The sequence below is a fragment of the Nomascus leucogenys genome, chromosome 22a, assembly GCF_006542625.1.
Source record: "Nomascus leucogenys isolate Asia chromosome 22a, Asia_NLE_v1, whole genome shotgun sequence".
In the NCBI taxonomy this organism is placed as follows: domain Eukaryota; kingdom Metazoa; phylum Chordata; class Mammalia; order Primates; family Hylobatidae; genus Nomascus; species Nomascus leucogenys.
Genome location: NC_044402.1, coordinates 128832402 through 128855872, shown reverse-complemented (window position 1 = coordinate 128855872; position 23471 = coordinate 128832402). Strand labels below are relative to the sequence as shown.

At 38.3% G+C, this 23471-nt stretch overlaps 1 protein-coding gene and 1 non-coding gene across 6 annotated transcripts in view; one reads left to right on the top strand and one right to left on the bottom strand.

The window, feature by feature from the left end:
- Positions 1-3023: 3023 nt before the first annotated feature.
- Positions 3024-23471, top strand: part of SPHKAP (SPHK1 interactor, AKAP domain containing) — a 195979-nt gene continuing 175531 nt past the window's right edge. For 2 of the 5 annotated variants that reach the window (XM_030802758.1, XM_030802759.1), the window contains exon 1: positions 3024-3471. In XM_030802758.1, coding sequence (XP_030658618.1) covers positions 3444-3471 — 28 coding nt within the window. In that variant the 5' untranslated portion in view covers positions 3024-3443. The remainder of the gene's footprint in view (positions 3472-23471) is intronic. The other 3 variants (XM_003274715.3, XM_030802760.1, XM_003274714.4) reach the window with 2 other exon arrangements.
- Positions 15492-15598, bottom strand: LOC115832547. Its single transcript, XR_004028079.1, has one exon. It is a non-coding gene; the product is annotated as a U6 spliceosomal RNA (small nuclear RNA).

Below are 23471 nucleotides of genomic sequence, written 5' to 3'. Positions count from 1 at the left end.
ACATTATATATATGTGTATTTATATATGTGTATATGTGTATGTATATATGTATATATAAATTTACAGTTTATTGGTGTCGTCAATTTACCAGTTTGAGCAAAATGTGTAAACTTTACTTGTCTTACACCCTTTACCTTTCTCCCTTTAATATAATTGTCTTAAATGTTTTCTCTATATTTAGAAGCATATCAAATATGCTTTTAAAGAAAGTCATAATCTCTCTTTAGATTTTCAAATATAGTTTAGGAAACTCAAAAGGAGAAGAAATTCTGTTGTATCTTTCAAATTTTTTCTTACTGTTTTCTTCTTTCCTGATATTCTAAGATGCCTGAAACTGTAAAGACAGTTTCATTGGTGTCTAGAGAATTTCCTTTCATCATTCTTTTAGGAGAGCTCTGCTGGAATCCTATACCATTTTCATCTTCATTTCTAATGAGTATTTTTATTAGACATAAGATTCTGTGTTCATAGTTGTCTTCCTCCACACTTGAAAAATGTTGTCAATTACTTCAGTCCTCCATGGCTTCTAGTGGGAAATCCACTGTTTTTGAACTATATTTCCCTTATGGGTAAAGTGATGTTTCTCTCCAACTAATAAAACAATTTGTGTTTTATTTTGGTTACTGTATTTTTCACTTCTAAAATCTCCATTTAGTTTTTCTTTACATCTTCTACTTATATTTGCTTAGATATCTTAGGGGCTGACTTTCTATTTTTTTATTTGTTTATATTACTTATTATTTTTATCATGGCTGCTTTAAAATCTTTGACAGATACATGTAACATCTCTGTCATTTCCATGTTATTAATCGTATCGATTGATTGTTTTGTTTTGTGTTGATTCTCATTCAGATCTGGTTTTTAATATGATAAATAATTTTCTATTAAAGTCTGCCTATTTGGGGCATTATGTTAGAACATTCTGAATTTTATTTAAAGAGCTGTTTTAGACGGATTCTCTTGACACTTCTCCTGTAAGGCAAGGAAAATAAGGGCAGCACTTCCTCATCACTACCAAGTGGGGGTGGAAGTCTGGGCTCCTCACTTGGCTTTTGTTGACACCTGACAAACAGGTAGTGGTATTCATTACTGTCACGCAAGGGCAGGTGGGAGTTCAGGGTCCTCACTAGGCCTGCACTGATATCTCTCTGGCTAAGAATAGTAGGAGTACCTAGTTCCTGCTTCCCATGTGGCCTTCTGTGATTGGGAGTGGGGGGCAGGGGATACACACAGGGCCTTATTACTTCTGAACTATGGTTTTTGACTCTCCACAACAATTCCTCTGACACTGCCTCAGTGTAGAGTGGAAGTGGGGTGGGGGGGTGCCAATTACTGCTTCGTGGATGTGAAAGTACAAGCTCCACTGATACCAAGGTGAAGAAGCAGTGCTTCTTCATCATTTTTAGGATTAAAAGTCCTGGATCCCATGGAACCAGCCCAAATGCCCATCAATCAACAAGTGGATAAGGAAATTGTGCTATACATATATATGATGGAATACTACTCAGTCATAAAAAGGAATGAATTAATGGCATTTGCAGCAATTTGGATGGAACAGGAGACTATTATTCTATGTGAAGTAACTCAGGAATGGAAAACCAAACATATGTTCTCACTCATAAGTGGGAGCTAAGCTGTGAAGATGCAAAGGCATAAGAATGATACAACAAACTTTGGGGACTCAGGGGAAAGTGTGGGAGGGAGGTGAGGGATAAAAGACTGCAAATTGGGTTCAGGGTATACTGCTCAGTTGATGGGTGCACCAAAATCTCACAAATCACCACTAAAGAACTTAAGTAACCAAATACCACCTGCTCCCCAAAAATCTATGGAAATAAAAAATATATTTTTAAAAAGTCCTGGCTCCCTACTTTGCCTTAATGCCACCTGTATGTGTGGAATGGGAAGGGGACTTCATTATTTCTGTGTGGATGTGGAAGTTCAAGCTCTTCTTGGCACCATGATGGGGGAAACAAGACATGAAGAGGAGAGTGCCGCCAGTGTTTGGAGGGGATGAAAGTCGTGGTCCCTACTTAGTCTTCTCTGACACCATCTTGCCCAGGGGACTGACTTACATCCTTAGAGCCTACAGATGGTGAAATGCAGACTCCCTACTTGGCCTTTGATGGTGTAGTTGAAAAAGGGCCACAGGTTTTTTCTCATGGTGTTTGGCTCCATATTATTGTGTGTAAATTTTCCATCTTGCTAAGCTGCCTCTTTCCTGATCCTTTGGCTAGAAAGAGGAGTCCTTTGTCAAGGCTTTTCCGGTCTCTGCCCCTTGACATTTCCGGGTTGTCATCTTCTTTAGCCAAAGTCTAGGAGAACCACAGGAACCCATCATCATTCCATGCCTTGAGTCCCAGGATCTCTAGCTGGTCTGCATTCTTCTGTCCACCTTTTTCTCATGCCTGTTTCATAGATAATCTCCGGGGGATTTAGTTGTACTTACTAGGAGGAATAGCTAAAAGTACATTGGCTCAACCTTCCCATTTGTGGAAGTCCCAAATTTTATTTTTAATTTGTTTTTTAATTGGAAAAAGAAGCAGATTCAACAGCGCCCTCATCTTAGCAGATACTTGCTACTATCCGTGTCTTTCTTCTTAAGACAACTGTCCTTTTTGCTCAGGGAGATACCCAGCTGGCAGCTGGGGAAGTTTGTGACAGCTCTCCCTCCCAGGTTCTGAGTGCTGTCCTAGGATGGATGGCTGCTCTCATAGGTTTTGAGATTTCTATGTGTGTACACGGTTCTAACAGAAGAGAAAGAAGACTAAGTCACAGTTAAGCAAAATGAGTTAAAGAAACGTGAAAACCAAAACCAAGAGAGAAAGTCCAAATAAAGGGAAAAGACTTACGAGGTCAAAGACAGCATCGTTCTGAGTGATCGACCATAACATGGTAGACCACAAACAAAAATGAAATCGAGACAGGAAGCCAGAGGAGTGGCGCGCGACCACTGGGGAGTGTGGGCATTGCCAGGAGTGAGGGCGTGAATGTGGGAAAGTGGGTGAACAACTTCAGGGCTCAGACCTGCTGAACACCAGAGAGAAAGGGAGGGCAGACCGACGGCGGTTGGGGAAAGAGGAATTTTGTCGGAGTCACCTATGCTTCTGGGCACGAATGAGCGACAGAGAAGGATCCTGGAGCAATTGAGACTGGGGCCCGCCCTGCAGGAGACAGGAGCCAGGCAGAAAGGTGGGAGCGTTGGCCAAGCGCTCCTGCAAGATCAGAGAGGACAGCGGGAGGGGACAGCGGGCGGTCGCAGCACACAGAGCTTGCTGGCCAGGGAGGAGCGAGTCCCCGTGGGCGCCGCCGCCGCCCCAGCCTGCGCGCCTCTCTTCTGGCGCGCGCCAGTCTGGCACTCTGGGAGCTGGGTCCTAGCACCACAGACTTATCCTTCGCCTGCACTTTCCGTCTTTCTTCTCTAGGCGCCCATCAACAATGGATGGCAACTCCCTGCTCTCGGTACCAAGGTAAGACCCGCTTCTTTCTATGCCCAATACCATGCCTATCAAACTCCGTTCCGCGTTATGAGTCACTCACCAACTTGCCCCAGAGCGCTTCGGTTTGCACCCGGCTCCCAGCGAGGAGACAGGGGTCACTGCACTTGTAAATAAGTCCAGCCCAGCCTCGCTGGAGCTACAGGGGTCCCTGTCAACTGCCCCACAGGGCACGATGCTGAGTGGGGCCTGTGCGCTGGAGTGGCACGGTTTGGGGGTCAGCCCCGTGCCCGCCTCTAAGGCCCAGGGACAGAGGTCTGCTCTGCCCTGGGTGGACCCAGGAGCCGGACTTTCCGCGGACACAGCTTGGAGAGGTTTCACACCTTGTGGGGAGACAGATTCCAAGGTCTAAAACAGGAGGGAACCGGGCTAGGGCAAAGTACCTCCGCTTTCCTTCCACCTTGACCTGGGCAGGTGTCTGGGGCTGCTGGGGTGGGGAAGATTGTCCCTCACCCCTGACCGACACCTAGACTGCCCCCAAAGCGAGATCTTAAGACAGGGCAGAAAAGACCTAGGTCCCCTGCAGTCCCACCGTCCTCCGCCGTCCCCACACCCCCTGCCAGTCTGCGAGTTCCTTCTTTAACACCTTTGGCTTTGCTCGTCCCCCATACCGGGGTAGGTCACGGACGCCACCCCAGGCGCTGCCGGGCGCGAGTAACGTGTTTTTCGGGGTTTCTTTCTCCTCTTTTTTGCCCCTGTTCCGCACTCCTTCTAACTCAGTCCTTTGAGAAATTAAGAACCTGAGATTTTTATGTCTTTCCCATAAACGTCTGGGTAAATCGGGGCGGTGGTGCTGGTCCTGCTCCCCCAGCCGGGCAGGTGGCCTTTGGGCTCTTTGCGCTCGCTGGGCGCGGAGCCTTCGCGCCGGGAGCCGAGGATGCTGTTGCTCCCAGGGAGACGGTGCCCTGGCTGCGGCGCGGCCCCACCTCTCCTCGGCAGCGGCTTAGCGTGGCTCTTCGTGCCATCCCTACTCCCTCTTTTCCCCAAGCAAACAGGTAGGTAGCTTCCAGAGGAGAGCACTAGGCCCTAGAATAAACACTTTAAGTTCAGATTCTTGGAGAGCAGCAAAACCCAATATCCACTGGCCAGGGCACACATGGAGTGATACTACATTGCTAAGGAGCCGACATGCGGTGGGAGGGGAGGTGGGGGTGGCGGAGGAGGAGAGAGACTGCTTTCCAAAGGCGTTGAAGGCTGCCATCTAGAGACCTGAATTATTTGTATTCCGCGATGAAATAACGCTTTCTCAGCTCCACAGGCCCGTCCTCCTTAACCGTCCCTTCGCCGCGGGGGTAGCAAATGGTTCAGAAAAGGCCCGCGGTGGTTTCTGTGCACCCCTTGAAGCAGCTCTTAAGTGAAGTCTCAATCCCCACACTCCCGATCCCTGCCCCAGCGGAACAGGGTGAAACGACCACCACTGTCTTTCCATTTTGGCGATTTTTTTTAACTTAAAAAAAAATTGCCAGTGATATTTAAGCAAAGGCATTAAGGTGTTTGGAAAGTCATGTGAATTGGAAGCTCACTTTCTCCACCTACCTATTCTACTATCTAGGGCAAATGGTCATTAGAATTGAAACGGTGAATTGGGTGGTCCTAATAATCTTCCAATGGATAACAGATTGATTGCTTTAATCCGGTTTTACAGACCAATATAGCTGTGCCTGAATCCTGACTATATTTCTATTCAAATACTGGAACATTTTCTATTTTAGACAATTACTAGAAACACATTGTGCCAGTAATTTATTAAAATTATTTGTCTCAGTACTATAAAATGACCTTCTAAAGAGCAAAGCAACTCCGATGATACTGCTCTGTATCTTGAAGTCGCCTATCAAAATGTTAACACGGGCTTAATAGCAGCTGCAGCAAACTGAGCTTTATGAACCTGACTTTTTATTCACCAATTTCCACAAATCAGTGTAGTAATTTCAGGTATTTTATTAGCCTTCTTAATCCACAAATCAGTGTAGTAATTTCGGGTATTTTATTAGCCATCTTAATCCACAAATCAGTGTAGTAATTTCGGGTATTTTATTAGCCTTCTTAATCCACAAATCAGTGTAGTAATTTCGGGTATTTTATTAGCCTTCTTAATCCACAAATCAGTGTAGTAATTTCGGGTATTTTATTAGCCTTCTTAATCCACAAATCAGTGTAGTAATTTCGGGTATTTTATTAGCCTTCTTAATCCACAAATCAGTGTAGTAATTTCGGGTATTTTATTAGCCATCTTAATCCACAAATCAGTGTAGTAATTTCAGGTATTTTATTAGCCATCTTAATCCACAAATCAGCGTAGTAATTTCGGGTATTTTATTAGCCTTCTTAATCCACAAATCAGTGTAGTAATTTCGGGTATTTTATTAGCATTCTTAATCATGTAAATTAACTCCTGTACATGAGTTAATTCAATCCTCTATTTCATTGTATGCAAGAAACACCATTCCTTTTCTATAAGACTTAATTGAAAGCCATAGGGATTGGTATGCAAAAAGTAAATTAAAATTTTTAATGGTGTAGACAAATCATGTATCAGTCATGCTACTTGTTCACAAAACATTGCATTTTAAAGAATTGACTATTGAATATTCCATGTAAGCTTTTCGAGGAAAACAACAATGATCAGCAAATATCAAATTGTTGTTGGTCAAGGCTTGTGATGTCCAAATCTGAAAACATTTTTGGTATCTAATAAAATTAAGTTGGTGGTTATAAATCATTGTTTCTCTTAAGAATTAGAAAACAACTTAAGACATTCTACTTAATCATTAGAGAAAACAAAATGATTTAATAACATATTAATTATAGAATATATTTTTATGTTGGCTTTTCCATTTTCTTAGAATTTTCAATTAAACACAAATATAAATTACTGAAATTTCAATCAAGCAATATTCTGTGAAGATTGATATTAAAACTTAATTTGACTCATATACTTCAGGAACTGTAAAACATGGTTTTTTTTTTTGAGGAAATGTTTTGGGTTCTTTGAGTTATTAAACTGTATTCCCTTCCTTCTGTGAAAACTCTAATTCATTTTTACTATGAATATTTTCATTTTTAAAGGTGCAGTAAATTATATGGATTGCATCACAGATTTCTTAAAATCACTCGTTATCAAAGCTGAAAGATATCTTCCATAAGGAAACCAAGCTGTGCAGAGATTAAATGTTTCCATGTTAGTTGCATTATAGACCCCGAATCCAAGTGTTTTCTGACTAGTAGTCCAATTCAAGAAAAAAAATATTTAAGACGGATTTTTTTTTAATCTAAAAGCTTTGATAGAGGTTCTCTAGTCATCTGTTTTATGGAAAATTGATTTGATTTGCTAAGTCGCAAAATTAGATATTAGAAAACCAAAAAAAGAATCAAAGGACTTCCATCCAGTGTGTTCTATAGTACACTGTATTACAATGCAGTAGTTTCCACTTATAGAAAAAAAATCAGTCTCACTTTTATATTGGTAACTAGTGTGTGTTTAGTAAGGTGTTATCAAGTGTTATCTAATATATTAAATTATTTGATCATCACATCCTTGTGAGTCAATCACAACAGATATTATCATCTCCATTTCCTAGCTGAAAAGTCTGAAGCCAAAGGAAATTAAATAAAGCAAATAATTGTATTAAAAAATCCATATAAATTGTATGGAGCAGAGCTAGGTCATCCACAAAATTTTTCTGCCTTCAAGTCCGGTTTTCTCTTGTGTACTGATTGAAAATCCATACTTTATTTTAAATGGAAGGAAAAAGAATTTCTGGTACACAATTTGGACACTGATACCATCAGAACAGATGGGGGCAGCCTAAAAGCAAGGAGACCATCTTTTAAAGCCAGCAAGTGCTAAAAATAATCTTTTTTAGCAAACAGAAATAGTTTGTCACCTTGACCATATCTAAGCTTGAATTTGAATGTTAAGAGAGTTCCCTGTTTTCTAAACATTTGCATTGTTATACTGTATTGTTTTGTTCTTTTTGCTTGGTTTACTGGATTCTATTTTAATAATAAAATTTTTATATGGCACTTCAAATGATAAGATCAAAACTCATCAAATGTAAACTTTTGAAAAAACAATTTAGATTGATTTTCTCCATGTGTAATAATGTATATAGGCTTCCTTTCATTTTGTTTTAACCAATTCAAAGTTTAACGCAGACACATTTCACTAAAACTCATCAGAATCTCAAGATTTTACCTCTCAGTATGTTAGTTCCAGGAAAAATAAAATTGATTTTTTAAAATGGAACAAACAACCCAATACTGTATACTGGACTATGATCTTCCATCACCAAGTTTTTATAGAAAGGTTAACTGATTTTAGATTTGCACAAAGGGAGAAATTTAAGAGTATATTTAAATTTCTTTGTCCTATTTATGAAAAACTTTCAGAAAAGATTAATCCATTACTCTTAAGTTGAGGAACAGGGACAAATACGAAATACTGCCTTAAGAGTACACTTAACTTCATTCTCGGTCTTGGAATGCACACTGTCCTCAAGGCCAGCACTGAGCTGTGGGCACATTCCCCAAGTCTCACTCTCTTCTCAGGGTAACACTACCCAAGAGGTACAATTTCCTATAGAGAAAGGAACTGGGAATTAGAAAGTCCTGGTGCCTCAAACTCTGAGAGTCCACGTTGTTGCTGGGTTGTGGATAGTTGGTTAAGAGACTGGAATTCTGAAGGCAATTCCCAATAGAAAAACAAAAACAAAACAAAACAAAACAAAAAAACAAAGGCTTAAAAGACCAACATTAAAACAACACTTCGGATACTGGCAAGTTTTATGGGCCCTTGCTCCATCATCTTGTAAATGGGCCCTTACAATCATCTCATAAATGAATGATTAGGATATATTTTGTTTTACAAGTGGCCTCCTTTGGCTAGTGCTACTCATTTGAATTGAGTTTTTTCTTGGTGTTACAGAGTTACAGCTACAAATAATTGTAAGGAGGGGAAGAGGAAACAGTGATGTATTTTTTTTTTGTTTTGTTGTTTTGTTTTTTTGTTTTTGTTTTTGAGACGGAGTTTCACTCTTGTTGCCCAGGCTGGAGTGCAATGGCGCGATCTCCGCTCACTGCAACCTCCACCTCCCTCTGGAATTCAAGCGATTCTCCTGCCTCAGCCTCCCAAGTAGCTGGGATTACAGGCATGTGCCACCACGCCCGGCTAATTTTGTATTTTTAGTAGAGACGGGATTTCACCATGTTGGTCAGGCTAGTCTCAAACTGATCTCAGGTGACCCGCCTGCCCCGGCCTCCCGAAGTGCTGGGATTACAGGCGTGAGCCACGCGCCCAGCCCTGTATTTGATATTTGGAGATCTGGTGCTTAGTCCTGTTCTGAAATTAATGGCTGAGACTGTCTGGGCAAGTTACCTGACCTGTTGCTTCTCTCCCTCCTCGTGGATGTGCTGACGTGTATCTTGGATATACTTATCTTCTATGTCCCTCTTACTTTAGTCTTCTATAATGCCACAATCTGTATTGTAGCAGGTACTCTCCCTTGGGTATGATATGGATAAATGTCTTACTCTCTTGAAAGAGGTAGGTGAAATCAAGGCATTTAAAAGAACTGAAACAACACCCACCCATCCAAAAGAAAGCTTGTCTTCGAGAATTGGGCTGTATTGTTTTTAATGTTTCCCCAGAGGTGGAAAGCAGCATTATACTTACAGAAACTCTTTTGTAAAGAAGACAGCATGGTAACTAAGATCCCGGTTCTGTCACATATTAGTGATTGGTTATCCACTCTGGGGCAAAATGCTTACCTACTCTGTGATTTATTTTCATCATCTGGGAAATGCAAAAACTACTTCAAACATTTGAAAAGAATGTGAGGCTTGAGATAGTATTATGAAGTAAAAGAAATAGTCTTTAGCGATTGCTTCCCGTCATACTGAAGGAACTCCTCTAAACATGATGGTTTCATGATAGATTTTTAAAGTTAATACTAGTGAATAGCTCGCATAACTCAGAGATAAAGTTGACTTTATCTGATATTAGTGTAGATACCCTTTCTTCCTTTTGGCTTATTTTTTTCTATCTTTTTTTTTTAAATCTATCTATCTCTTCAAATTTAAGTTGTTTCTTATAGATAGGGTATTGTGTCTTACCTTTTTATCTCATTTAAAAATCTCTTTTTTTTTAACTGATGTGTTAAGACCATTCGCATTTGTTAAGATTGTAGATGGGGATAAATTAACTTGCTATTTTCTATTTGTGTCATATGTTTTTTATTCTTTTTTAAAATTTCTGCTCTGCTTGGGTTAAATGAGAACTTTTTTGGGATTCTGTTTTACTTTCTTTATTGATTCATTTTTATCTTTTGTTAAAAAATGTGTGGTTGCTCCAGGATTTAGAAGATGTTTTTTATTAAGCAGAATCTACCTTCAAATTTTAACATACCACTTCACATCCAGTGTGAGGTTTTTACAAGTATACATTCCAAATTATCTCGTCTGATCTTTTGTGCTAATATCATCACATATTGTATTTTTACAAATGTCATAAACACACTATCTATTTTGCTTTAAATCATCAGATATTTTTAGAAATATATTTCTAATTCTATAATTAGAAATATGAGAAAAAACCTTCATTTATTCCATTTCTGACATCTCGTTTGCATAGAGCCAAGTTTCTGCCTGTTATTAACTTCTCTTCTGTCCAAAGAGCTTCTTGGATCTCTGACTTCATGCCTATTATTAATTCTGAAAAAAAATTCAGCTATAATTTCTTAAAATGGTTTTCCTATCCTGTTCTGCTTTTTTCTTTTCCTTCTAGAATTTTAATTGCACATATATTAGAATACAGCTCTTGGATGTTCTCTTATAATTTTTTTTGTTTCCTTTTTTTCCTTTTTTTTTTCAGATGGGTAATTTGTATTGACGTATCTTTGAGTTCATTGATTCTTTCCTTGGCTGAGTTCATTCTACTGATATATTTATCAAAGGCATTCTTCATCTGGTTACCATGTTTTACATTTTTCGCATTTCCATTTAGCATTTAGTTTTACCTTATAGTTCTTATCTCTCTGCTGTAACTACTCTACTCATGTGAGCTTGCATGCTGTCTGCCTTTTCCATCAGAACCATTTAAATTATAATCATGATTTGTAATTCCCTGCCAAATAGTTCCAACATTTGTGCCATGCCTAGGTCTGGTTCTGTTGGTTGCTTCATCCCTTGGAAGTGTTTTTCTTTTTTCCTTGCTTTTCAATAGGGCTCGTAACTTTTTGTTGAAAGCCAAAAATCTTGTGTAAAATAATAGTGTCTCCAAATGGAAAGTGGGAGTCAGCATCATATTCCCATGTTAAAGACGAGAAATGAAGCAGAGAAAAGTTAAACGACTTGTCAAAGGTTACTCATGTAGTGAGTGACCGAGACAGAACTTGATCTCTAGGATTTCAAACTCAAAGTCTAATGTTAACTCCATTTCCACTCTGGAGTCCTTCAAGACCTTCTCATGCCACATAGCTTTGATTATTTCAGACATTTTTCACCTCAAATTCTAAGAATGTCATTGAAGCATATGAGAAAAAAAAAAAAAAGGTTCCTGCCTGTGATTATCTTACTATGTAATCTCAAGATATCACCTTCTTTCTGAATGTCTTTTGATTCAGTCTTTCTCAAAATATGGTCTCTGAATCAAAAGCAGCTACAAAGATGGGTGGATGCTATAAGAGGCTTTGACACAGCCACAGGAAGCAATGGAAACACAGGGAGTGACAGCCAACAAAGTTTAGCATGTGAATTAGAAAGTTTGCATCTGTTCCCAATAGAGCTAAGAATTCAGACACTAAAGCCTCTACCTGCATGCCAAGCCACATTTCTCCTCAAGGTAGAAGAGGTGACATATTCTGCCACATGGTTTAACAGAGTTTTTCTCCAAAGAAAATAATAATAACATGCAGACCAATGTGCCTCCTTTTATTCCTTTTAACTACATATTACAGAGCCAAGTTATTGAAATAGTGTATGAACTTGTTAGAGTAGACATGGTTTTTGAAGTACAAGTTAGTTCAAAAAACATAAAGGCATCGTATTGTTTTTCTATTACTGCTTTTAAAAATTGTCAGAAAATGAGTGGCTTAAAACAATACATTTATCATCTCACAGTTCTGTAGGTCAGAAGTCTGACATGGATCTCACTGGGATAAAATCAAGGTGTGGCCAGGGCTGAATTCCTTTCTGGAGGTTTTGTGGGAGAAATGGTCTTATTGCCATTTCCAGCTTCCGGAGGCTGCTTATATTGCTTGCCTCATGACTACCTTTCTCCATCTACAAAGCTAGCAATGGAGGGTTGAGTCCTTTTCTCCCATCACACCATCTGACTTCTGACCTCCTCTTCTGCCTCCCTCCTTCATTTTTAATAAAACTTGTGATTACATTGGGTCACCTGGATAATCCAGCATAATCTTTCTATATTAAGATCGGCTGGCTAGTAAACTTAATTCCATCTTGAACCTTGATTTTGCTTTGTCATACAATGTCACAGATACTACAAGTTTCAGGAATTAAGATATTGACATCTTTGAGGGAGTTCATTCTTCAGTCTACCACAGGCATTAACTGAACAAAAAACTGATCATTCTGGTCATCAAATGACGCATGAAATTCTACTAGGACTAATTTCTTTCTTGTTTCTTTCCTCTTGTTTCCTTCTTTCTTTCTTTACTAAATAAAAGGGAAGAGGGACAAGACTATTTGTTCCTCCTCTGTGAGACGTGGGTCATTCAGTCATTCAACTAAAGATCATTCAAGAACCTAAAACCAAATCAGGATGGACCTGGAAACCCTATTCACTCTTTGGAGCGTGTTTATTGCAGTGGTCATTAATGCTATTCAGCAAGTTTTCCAATTGTACTCCGAAGCATGGGGCAGGATTGTACTTGCTCTTCTCCTTGATATAAGACATAGTAACATGATATGATTTGGCCAATGCAAAGTACACAGAAGGGATACATGTCTCTTCCAATGTAAGTGTTAACGATCTCATGTGTGACTTGCTTCATTTCTATTACTTTCTGCCATGGTGACTAACAGATTTCAGGTTGTGGCTGTTCCAAAAGCCTGAGTCTCAGAATGAGCTTGAATTGGAGCAGAGCCCCAAGCCAGTCCATGATGGACATGTAGCATGAGTAAGAAATATAAATAAGCCTTTGTGGTCTTAATCCCCTGGGGTTTTGGAATTGTGTGATATTGTAGTATAACCTAGCCCATCCTGCCTGACCCGGCTACCCTCGGGGTTGAAATGGTAGGTGATCAGATGGGCTTTGCATTGGCTTGTGAAGATTTCCAAAGGATCTCACAGAACTCTTTTTACTCTAGACTTCCAAAGACCCTTATCACTACCTAACAACATATTCCTGGATGTATTGCTATGAGGATGAAGTTGGAAAAAGGGAGAAATGAGTCTCACCCTGACCAGTTGTGCAAGTAGTCAGGAGGTATGTCCTGTGGACCAGCTCCAGATAATAACAATAAATACCATGGCCTGTAGGCTTCTCCTAGAGACATGGAGTGTGAACTGGGAATCATACTTATCCTGTTATCAATTCACACATTGCCGATTTCATAGTCCACAAGCTAGCTGCTGCTATTTAGGGATGGAATGGTGTTGTGTCATATATGCTTTTAACTCTTGCAAATACGGTGCTACATTATCATTTTCCTTTTTTTATTCTTTCATTTCTCTTTCATTTCTCTTTCAACCTCATATGATTAAAAATATAGTAAACATATTTAACTTGTACATTTATTATATATTATACATCCTTATATAGGATATACACACACACAACTTTATAAGATTTTTTCACAAAATCCAACATACCATAATTTATAGCCCCTTAAGAGATTTTCAAAGGTTATTTTGACTCCAAAAATTTTCAAGATAAACAATGACATTAGATGCTAAATCTCACTTTAGATACATCTGTGCTGCACAGGGGTTGACAAAACACTGATTTTGGTAGCAGGTCAATAGGAGTAAGAAGAAGATTCAAGAGTCAATTGTCAGTCAACATTTATTGAGCAGACACTCTCTCCTGACACCTTCAAGACTCTCAATGGAGTAAGAAAGATCCAGTTCCTGCCTTCCTTGCATTAACAGTGTGTGGGTCCAAGAAAGTGAGTACAGCTGGGGCCACAAATCAAAGGATGTAAAGAGACATGCTAGGAAGTAGATACCCAGTACACCAGGAAGTTGATACTCATTCCACTCTGAAATTAACTTTTCATTTCTTGAGTGATCTCTCGCAAACAAACCAAACTGATCAGTCCTTCACTTATTTAATTCTTAGGAGCATTCGACATAATTGACAGGTGACCCCTAACTTAAAACTATTTCTTCATAAGAAGAGACTCACCTATACAATATAGGCAAACTTATAAAAAGGCAAACTCGACTTTTTAAATAGCAAGTGCTATTCTCTATGTTGGGAAAATGGGAACCCATTGGATATGGGATATTAGAATTACAAAGGACTTGAGTGCAGGTCATCTTACCCAATCCCCTTCCTTTACAGATGAAGAAACCAAAGTCAAGAAAAGTTAAATGAATTACTCAGATCACACAAATATTTAGAAGTTAAGCCAAGAATAAAATGATATGCAACAGATTGTACTTAAGACTGCACTGGATTTACTTAAAATAATAATAATAAATCTCCGAAACAAAATTGGAAGCACTTGAAATTTTCTGGTACAGAAAAATATGTCTATCATCCACGTCTAAATACCTTCTTTACTTTTCCATAAGAACAAATAATATCTATACAATTTCTCACCTACTTATTTCACTTCAGCTGCCAGAAGTCCTAGTAACAAATTCAAAGCTCAATTATAACAACAGTGTAGAAGTTTATGACCTGAATATTTGTGTTGTTGTTAACCATGATATTGACCTCTTATTATAATTTCTAGTTTTTTTAGCCCTGAGTTCTAACTTGTGTCTTTCCACTTTATTGCATATATCTTTTCTGTTAATTATCACAAATTCCTAGAGAAACAAGATGGAAAGGAGATATACCCCGGCGATTTGGTAGGCTTGGTTCCAGAACAATACAATAAAGTAAATATCATAATGAAGTAAGGCACAAATTTTTTTTGGTTTTCCAGGGAATACAAAAGTTATGTGTACTCTATAGCATAGTATATAAAGTGTGTGATAGTATTATGTGTAAAACCATAATGTACATATCTTAATTTAAAAAACTATATTAAAAAAGTGGTAATGATCATCTGAACCTTCGGAGAGTTCTGATCTTTTCACCAGTGACGGGTCTCGCCTTGATGTTGATGGCTGCCAACTAGTCAGGGTGATTGTTGCTGAAGATTGGGGTGGCTGTGCAAATTTCTTAAAACAAGAAAACAAAAATGCTTGCTCCATAGATTGACTTTGCTTTTCGTGAAAAACTCCTCTGTAGCATACTATGCTGTTTGATAGCATTTTGCCCATAGTAGAACTTTCAAAACTAGAATCAATCCTCAATCTCTGTCACTGCTTTATCAGTTAAATTTATGCATTTAGAACACCTTATCAAATTAAGTTTTCTAAACTCTTTGTGGTCATTTCAACAATGTTCACAGCATCTTCACCAGGAGTAGTTTCCATTGCATAAAACCCAATTTATTTGCTCATCCATAAGAAGCACTTCCTCATTCGTTCAAGTTTTATCATGAGATTGCAGCAATTTAGTCATATCTTCAGACTCCGTTTTTAATTCTAGTTCTTACTATTTCTATCAAATTTGCAATTACTTTAGTCACTGAAGCCTTGAACCCCTCAATGTCATCCATGAAAGTTGAAATCAACATCTTCCAGACTCTCATTAATGTTGATATTTTGGCCTCCTCATGAATCATGAATGTTCATAATAGCATCTAGAATGCTGAATTATTTCCAGAAGATTTTTAACTTACTTTACCCAGGTCCATCATAGGAATCACTATGTATAGCAACTATACCCTTGTAATTTTTTTTAATTTTCAAAAATACGGAATGCTTCAAGAATTTTCATGTCATTTTTGTGCTGGGTCCATGCTAATCTTCTCTGTATCATTCTAATTTTAGTAAACATGCTGTCTAAGCAAGCACAAAATGTACTTTTTAAATCATAAGACTTGAAAATCAAAATTACTCCTTGATCCTTGGCCTACAGAATGGATATTATGTAAGAAGGCATAAAAACAACATTAATTTTCTTGTAAAACTTCATCAGAGCTCTTGGGTGACAAGGTACATTGTCAATGAGCAGGAACATTTTGCAAGAAATATTTTTCTAAGCAACAGGTCTCAGTGGGCTTAAAATAAACAGCAAACCGTGCTGTAAACAGACATGCTATCATCCAGGCTTTGTTCCATTTACTGAGCACAGGCAGAGTAGATTTATCATAAATCTTAAGGGCCCTAGGATTTTTGGAATAGTAAATGAGCATTAGCTTCCACTTAAAGTCACCAGCTGCATTAGCACTTAAAAAGTGAGTCAGCTTGTCTTCTGAAGCTTTGAAGCCAGGCATTGACTTCTCCTCTCTAGCTATGAAAGTCCTAGATAGCATCTTGTTCTAATGTAAGGATTTTTCATTTACACTGAAAATCTGTTGTTTATTGAAGCCACCTTCATCAATAATCTTTGCTAAATATTGTGGATAATTTTCTGCAGCTTCTCCATCAGTACTTGCTGCTTGACTTTGCACTTTTATATATGGAGAGAGTTTCTTTCCTTAAACCTCATGAACCAACCTCTGCTAGCTTCAAACTTTTCTTCTGCAGTTTCCTCACCTCTTCCAACCTTCATAGAATTGAAGAGAGTGAAGGCCTTGCTCTGGATTAGGTTTTGCCTTAAGGGAATGTTGTGGTTGGCTTGATTGTATGTCCAGAACACTCAGACTTTCTCTATATCAGCAATTAGGCTGTTTCTTTTTCTTATCATTCATGTATTCCCTGGATTAACACTGTTGATTTCCTTCAAGCACTTTTGCCTTTGCATTCACAACGTGGCTAACTGCTTGATGCAAGAGGCCTAGCTTTTGGCCTGTCTCATCTTTCAATATCCCTTCCTCACTTCATCACACCCAGTTTTAGATATAAGGTGAGATATCTGTGACTTTTCCTTTAATTTGAAGACCTACAGGACATTTTAGAGTCATTAATTGGCCTGACATCAATATTATTTTGTCTTGGGGAATAGAGAGACCCAAGGAGAGGAAGAGAGAAGGGGTAACTTCCAGTCAGTGGAACAACAATCAGACCACCATTTGTTGATTAAGTTCGCCTTCTTGTATAGCCATGGTGTGTGGTGGCCCCAAAATAATTAAAATAGTAACATCAAAGATCACTAATCACAGATCACCATAATAGCTGTCATACTAATAATGACAAATTTTAAAATATTGCAAGAATTTTCAAAATGTGACACAGAGACATTAAGGGAACACATGCTGTTTGGAAAAATGATGCCAATAGGATTACTGGATGCACAGTTTCCACAAACCTTCAATTTATAACACAGTAGCTGCAGAGCACAGTAAAGTGCAGTAAATTGAGGTCTGTCTATATCCATTATTAAATCAATCAGTCTATAGATCAATCATTTTCTTTAAAACAACAGAAAAAATAATTTTCTTGTGGCAAGTTGAAGCTCATAAAAATTATGGTCTATTCATATTTAATTTGACTTTAACGATAAACTGTATGTAAAAAGTTGTAAGTAGTTTCTTTGAAATGATTAGTGCATTAAAGTAAAATCAAGTGTTTTAAAATAAATATATAATAAGATAGAATGCTAAAGTTTTGTTGGATATTTTCCTAAATTATTCATTAAGCATAATATTACATATACATTTTAAATATGTGTGCATATATAAGATATCAGTGTATACTAAAGGTATTAATGTATGAGAATGTCTTTTTCAGTTTGTACATTTTATACTTTAGTGTATTTTTCTCAGATATTACAATGAATTAAATAATATGATAGAAACTTTAAAATATCTAATACTGCTTCCAAAGATACTAAGAGAATTGATCATTTCTTTTCTATATACGTCAGTGTTAATATAAGTTACATAACATATCTTATTTCTTTTTGTCCTACAAGCCTATAATTTTGAACTAAGAACATAAAAATAATTCAGTAAATTACTTTTGGTAGACTGCATATATGAATAGACTTACCCATTTATTTTCACTTGAGTACATAATTCTTCCACTTAATTTACATAGACAAATACATTAAAGAATTTATCTGGGTAATTCAAACCAAAAATAAAACTCAGATAAAAATAAATTAAGAACCCATTGAAGTCATTTTTCTCTAAGCAAAATCTTGGCCCCATATAATGTGTTCATTGCTGACTCATGGATTTAATATATCATGAATGTTTTTAATTTTTACTTCAACTTTTTAAATAAATGAATCAACAGTGCTTCAATATAGTGATTAAAAAGGTACATTGACTTCACTTGTGTTAATTATCAGTAGATTGGTGATCTGATCTGGCATTCTGTTACACTATTAGTATTTATGTCTTTGCAAAGGTGAAAAAAATGTGGTGACTTCATGAGAATCAGGTAATATAGAAAATTAGCTGCAGTTTCATCACATGGATCATTATAAAAGTATCCAAGAAAGAGATTCACTATTCAGAAAACATCCTAACTAGATAAGTTATTATCACAATTGATATAGTTTGGATGTATGTCCCCACCCAAACCTCCTGTTGAAATTTAACCCTCAGTGTTGGAGGTGGGGCCTGGTGGGAAGTGATTGGATCATGGGGCCGGGTTTTTCATGAATGGTTTAGCACCATCCTCTTGGTGCTGTCCTCATGATAGTGAGTTCTCGCAAAATCTGGTTGTGCAAAAGTGTATGGCACCCTCCCCTCTCTCTCTGGATCCTGCTCTCACCATGTGATGTGCTAGCTCCCGCTTTGCTTTCTGCCATGACTGTAAGCTTCCAGAAACCTCCCTAGAAGCACATACCAGTTCTATGCTTCCTGTACACCCCGCAGAACTGTGAGCCAATTAAACCTGCTTTCTTTATAAATCACTAGGTCTCAGGTATTTCTTTACAGCAATGCAAGAATGATACAATAACCATAATAACACTCAGCTCTTATAGATCATAGTCATTCATCATGCAGAAGAAATGTGTGAAAATATTAATGAACATTTTCCTCAGTATTTCTATTGTGTCAAAGACATTTTCCACAGGATAAATAAGAAGATATATCAAGAATGAGGCAGGAAAAGAGAAGATATGATCCAAGTTTTAACCTTGAAAATTAATTATGTAGGATAGGTATGGATGATTGAGAGTGGGCAAAAAATCAGGGGAACACCTTACTTATTTGAAAGGAAGAGATAAAACCTAGTGACTTGAATGTAGTCTTCATTATGTGAGGGTGCATAAAACCTGGAAAAAGGCATGTAAAGTAAATTTACTACAAGGAGGTCTAGGTGTCATATTAAATGGTGAACCAAGTTAATATGTTTGGGCATTTCTCTTTCAAAATAATATAAGAGAAATTAGTTCATTTTGTCAATAGTTTTTAAGTAAATATGAATTATGTAATAAATAATGAATTAGGTGTTGATTAATAGATCATAATTTTCCCTTCAAAATTGTATGTAAACATGGCCCTTGTGTCACAAGATCATAAGCACCTCATAAACAGTCTCATCAATTTTGCCAGCGCTCCCTTTAATTCTTTGATTCTCAGATCTGTCTCTTTGAGGCAACTATCATGTCATAGTCCTCATGGGTTTTCTCCTCTTCTGACATTAACTGTTCTCACTCTGCCAGACTCATTTGGTGGTAGTTTGACACGTGATTAAAGAGTTCTCTAACTTTACTTTCTTCTTTTTTTGGAAATCCTTCATCTTCCTCAAAGTTTGCCATTCCAGTTGATTAGCATTTTACTTAAATAAAAGTCACAACCTCTTAAAGTATCAACAGGCAACAACCACCAATATGTTGATGCAATGGACAGAGAGACATTCAAGGTAGGTGGGGTGAGAACTTTACTGGAAACTAATTTTTAAATGTTCAGTACATTAGTTAAGACAACTCTTGCTTTCTTACACAATCTTGTAATTGCAGAGACTGGCTTAACAATAACGAGGACACCTGATCTTTTGGGGGATAATTTGCAATCACTTTAAGTTTATCAGACTTTCTCCAGGGAATGACATTGCCAAAAATCATTTTTATTTTCACAAAGGTTATCTGTAGAGGAGTGAGTTATCTCATTAAGCAATGCAGGTGCAATTGAATATTTCAAAAACTCAATCCTCTAAGAAATGTTCTAACGTAGTTAATATTACAGAGGTCTTTATGTTTCCAAAATACCTTACAATTATTATTCTATTTTTAATGCACTGGTAGTTATTTCAACTGAATGTATGAAAAGCACCAAATGGTGTTCCAGGAAGAAAGTAGGCCCTTGATAAATATCAATACCCTTCTCTTCCCTTTGGATAAGACCACAGTGTTATTCAAAGTCTAAAAGACAGCACATAGATCAATTGGATTAGAACTGTGTAGTGGGACTTCCAACAGTGTTTGAAGTGACAAGGACTTTGGGGAAATGGATACATGTCTAGTCTCTCAGAGTTACTGAGTCACTCATTGACCCCTATAGTGGGTTCCAAACGCCTGTGAGATGGGTAAAAAAAAAAAAAATGCTGCCACAGAAACAAGTCTCTTTATAGAGAGTTAAGGTCAAATGTAAAATAGATAGAAGCCTTGGCAAAACAGAATCCATTCATCCTTTTATTTATTCAGTATTCAGTACTCATATTGATCCTTTATTGTATATCAGATAATATCAGCTGAAATGCAATAATGAACACAAGTAGAGTCCACTCCCTTCTCATGGTACCAATGGAGAGAAAGACAATGACATCAGTGGACATATAGCAAATTGACATGTGTGCGCCAAGGAAAAGGAACATGGTCTTTAAGAACATATGACAATGAACAAGACTTAAGCAGGAGAGCAAAGCAGAGTGCATTCTCATGAGGAAGAGTGCTCTGGCAGCCAGACCAGCAGCTGGAAGAGTCCAGAGGCAGGAGAGTAATTGAGCATTTAAAGAGCTCTAGGTGTGTGCCTGAAGTACAGGAAATGAGGAAGAGATGAGTGACAATGAGACCTGAAAGGTAGGGGCCAGAATAGGTTAAGTCTTGGGGACCATTGGGTATTCCTCCTAAAAACAATGTGATGTCATTGATGGTTTTCAATGTAGAGGTGGCTGGAAGCCCTAATTCATATAAAGGTTGTAGCCCAGTGTGTGGCATATTGTAAATGCTTCCTAAACAGAAACTGTTACTATTGCAATAATCACTGTTGAAACTATAATTTCAATACCACAATGTTTGGGGGCTGTATTAGTCAGGGCTTTCCAGAGGGACAGCATTAATAAGACATATGTATGCATGAAAGGGAGTTTATTAGGGAGAACTGGCTCACACGATCACAAGGCAAAGGCCCACGATAGGCCATCTGCAAGCTGAGGAAGAAAGAAGCCAGTAGTGACTCAGTCAAAGTCTGAAAGTCTCCAGACCAGAGAAGCCAACAGCGCAGTCTTCAGCCTGTGGTTGAAGGCCTGAGAGGCCCTGGCAAACCACTGGTGTAAGTCCAAGAGTCCAAAGGCTGAAGAATCTGCAGTCTGATGTCCAAGGGCAGAAGGAAGCATACAGCCCGGGAGAAAGAAGGAAACCAGGAGACTTAGCAAGCAAAGTTATCCCATCTTCTTCTGCCTGCTTTGTTTTTGCTGTGCTGGCAAGCCAATTGGCTGGTGCCCACCCACACCGGGAGTGGGTCATCCTCTCCCAGTCCACTGACCCAAATGCCAATCCCCTCTGGCAACATCCTCACAGGCACACCGAAGAACAATACTCTACCAGCCATCGAGGCATCTTTCAATCCTATCAAGTTGACAGATAATATTAACCATCACAGGGGCATTCCCGGGGAGAGCTAAGATTACAGGATCACCAGAATAGGATTATTCAAAAGTGGCAGCTGTCATTAAGATGACATTTTAAAAGCATCTTATTGAGTATAAGGACATCTGGAAACAGTCACCCAACAGGTTGGTCATATGTCATGCAAATAAGAAGGCAACCCAGAGTATCCCAAAGGGCTTCTTCATAATATTTGTTGCTATATTGCCGTGTTCTCAACAGCACATAGCAAGGGAGGTGGAAATACTGCCCACATCTGCAAACGCCCATGCTGACCTGTGTACCTTATAAATAGGTACAATCGTTCCTCTTCAATATTACGGAGGAAAGGATGGAGTGGGATAAGATAAGAAGGAGTAAAAGAGAGAGAGAATATGTAGATGGGATGAGGAGGAGGAGCTGGTAGTGGGTCACTTAGTACCTTAGTCTACATCTTGCATAGTGAGCATAAAAGCTATTGGAATTCAATCAAAACATTTTTGCCCCTAACATTTGATACATGTATAATAAATATTATTTCTTTATTCTAATTAAATCTCTCTCTCATCTCTCTGTCTCCCTGGATCCCCATGCCACTCAGTTGGCTTAATAATTGCAGTCATTCACTGGCGTAGTGCAAAAATCTAAGACCTACCAGAAAAACACTGGGTTGTATTGGTAATCCCCAGCCTGTCATTGTTGCTGCTGATATCCAGTTGCTCATTGACACGCAATCGCTTTCTGCTCGCTTTAAAAGTGGGACAGCAAGATTTTGTCTGAGAGCCCCGGTGCTTAATGATTCTGTTTCTGTGGCTGTAACAAAGCTGTTCCTCCCAGTTTTGCTACCTCCTCACGGCACTGGCTTTAAGAAGGGCTTTGCGGCCAGGCGCGTGACTCGCACTTGTGATCACAGCACTTTGGGAGGCCGAGCTGGGTGGATCAACTGATGTCAGGAGTTTGAGACCAGCCTGACCAACATGGTGAAACCCCGTCTCTACTAAAAATACAAAAATTAGCCAGGCATGGTGGCATGTGCCTGTAATCCCAGCTACTTGGGAGGCTGAGGCAGGAGAATCACTTGAACCCAGGAGGTGGAGGTTGCAGTGAGCCAAGATCGTGCCATTGCACTCCAGCCTGGGCAACAAGAGTGAAACTCCGTCTAAAAAAAAAAAAAAACAAAATAAAAACGAAGGACTTTGTTTCCTCTCCTATGTATTCTGCCAACCTCTGTGTCCCTCTCATCCTTTTACCTCTCAAAGTCAGATTAATATAGCAATATATAATTTATGTGTGCTATACAATCCCTGTTGTCAGTATTAACAACTAATTTCACTGAACACTTTTCATTGTATATTGACAACTTTTGAATAGCTGCATGAATATAATGTTTTTAAAATGGCCAAACCACTGGTCTTGTTCCAGTTTAAACTAAGATAAAGCTTACCAATCAGTAATTAAGGGGAAGGATGCACTTGATTTGGCCAATTAGAATGCTTCAAATATAAGAGACATTTCCACAAGATATTACTTATATCAGAATTGATACCTGAAATTTAACTATTAATAAATTCTCAAATTTAGCTCTTTTGATTCTGAAATGCAGATATAGAAAGGCAGGAAGCATCTGAAGAGTTTCTCATTCTGGAGATCAACCTGCTTCTCCAACCTCATTTGTTTGGAAGGACAGTACACAGAAGCAGCAAATCTCAGCCTCTGAAGGGGCCCAACTCCTGACTCTACATGGCTCAAGGGCTATTTCTTAGCAAAGAATATGTATAGGTTACAACCAACATCTATCAAAAATAAAAACAAAGCAAATTCCTAGTAATTGGTAAATGTCTTCTATTTTCTATTGACTCCTTCCTCTGGGCCATGATTGTTTTTGTTAATAAATTGTACTTCTGAAGGAATATGAACTTGAACCATGCTCTGATTTAATAACACAATAGATAGACTAAGAATATTTCTGAATCTAGTACTGGCAGTCCTATAAACAAGGCATTTCAACTGATTGCCACATAC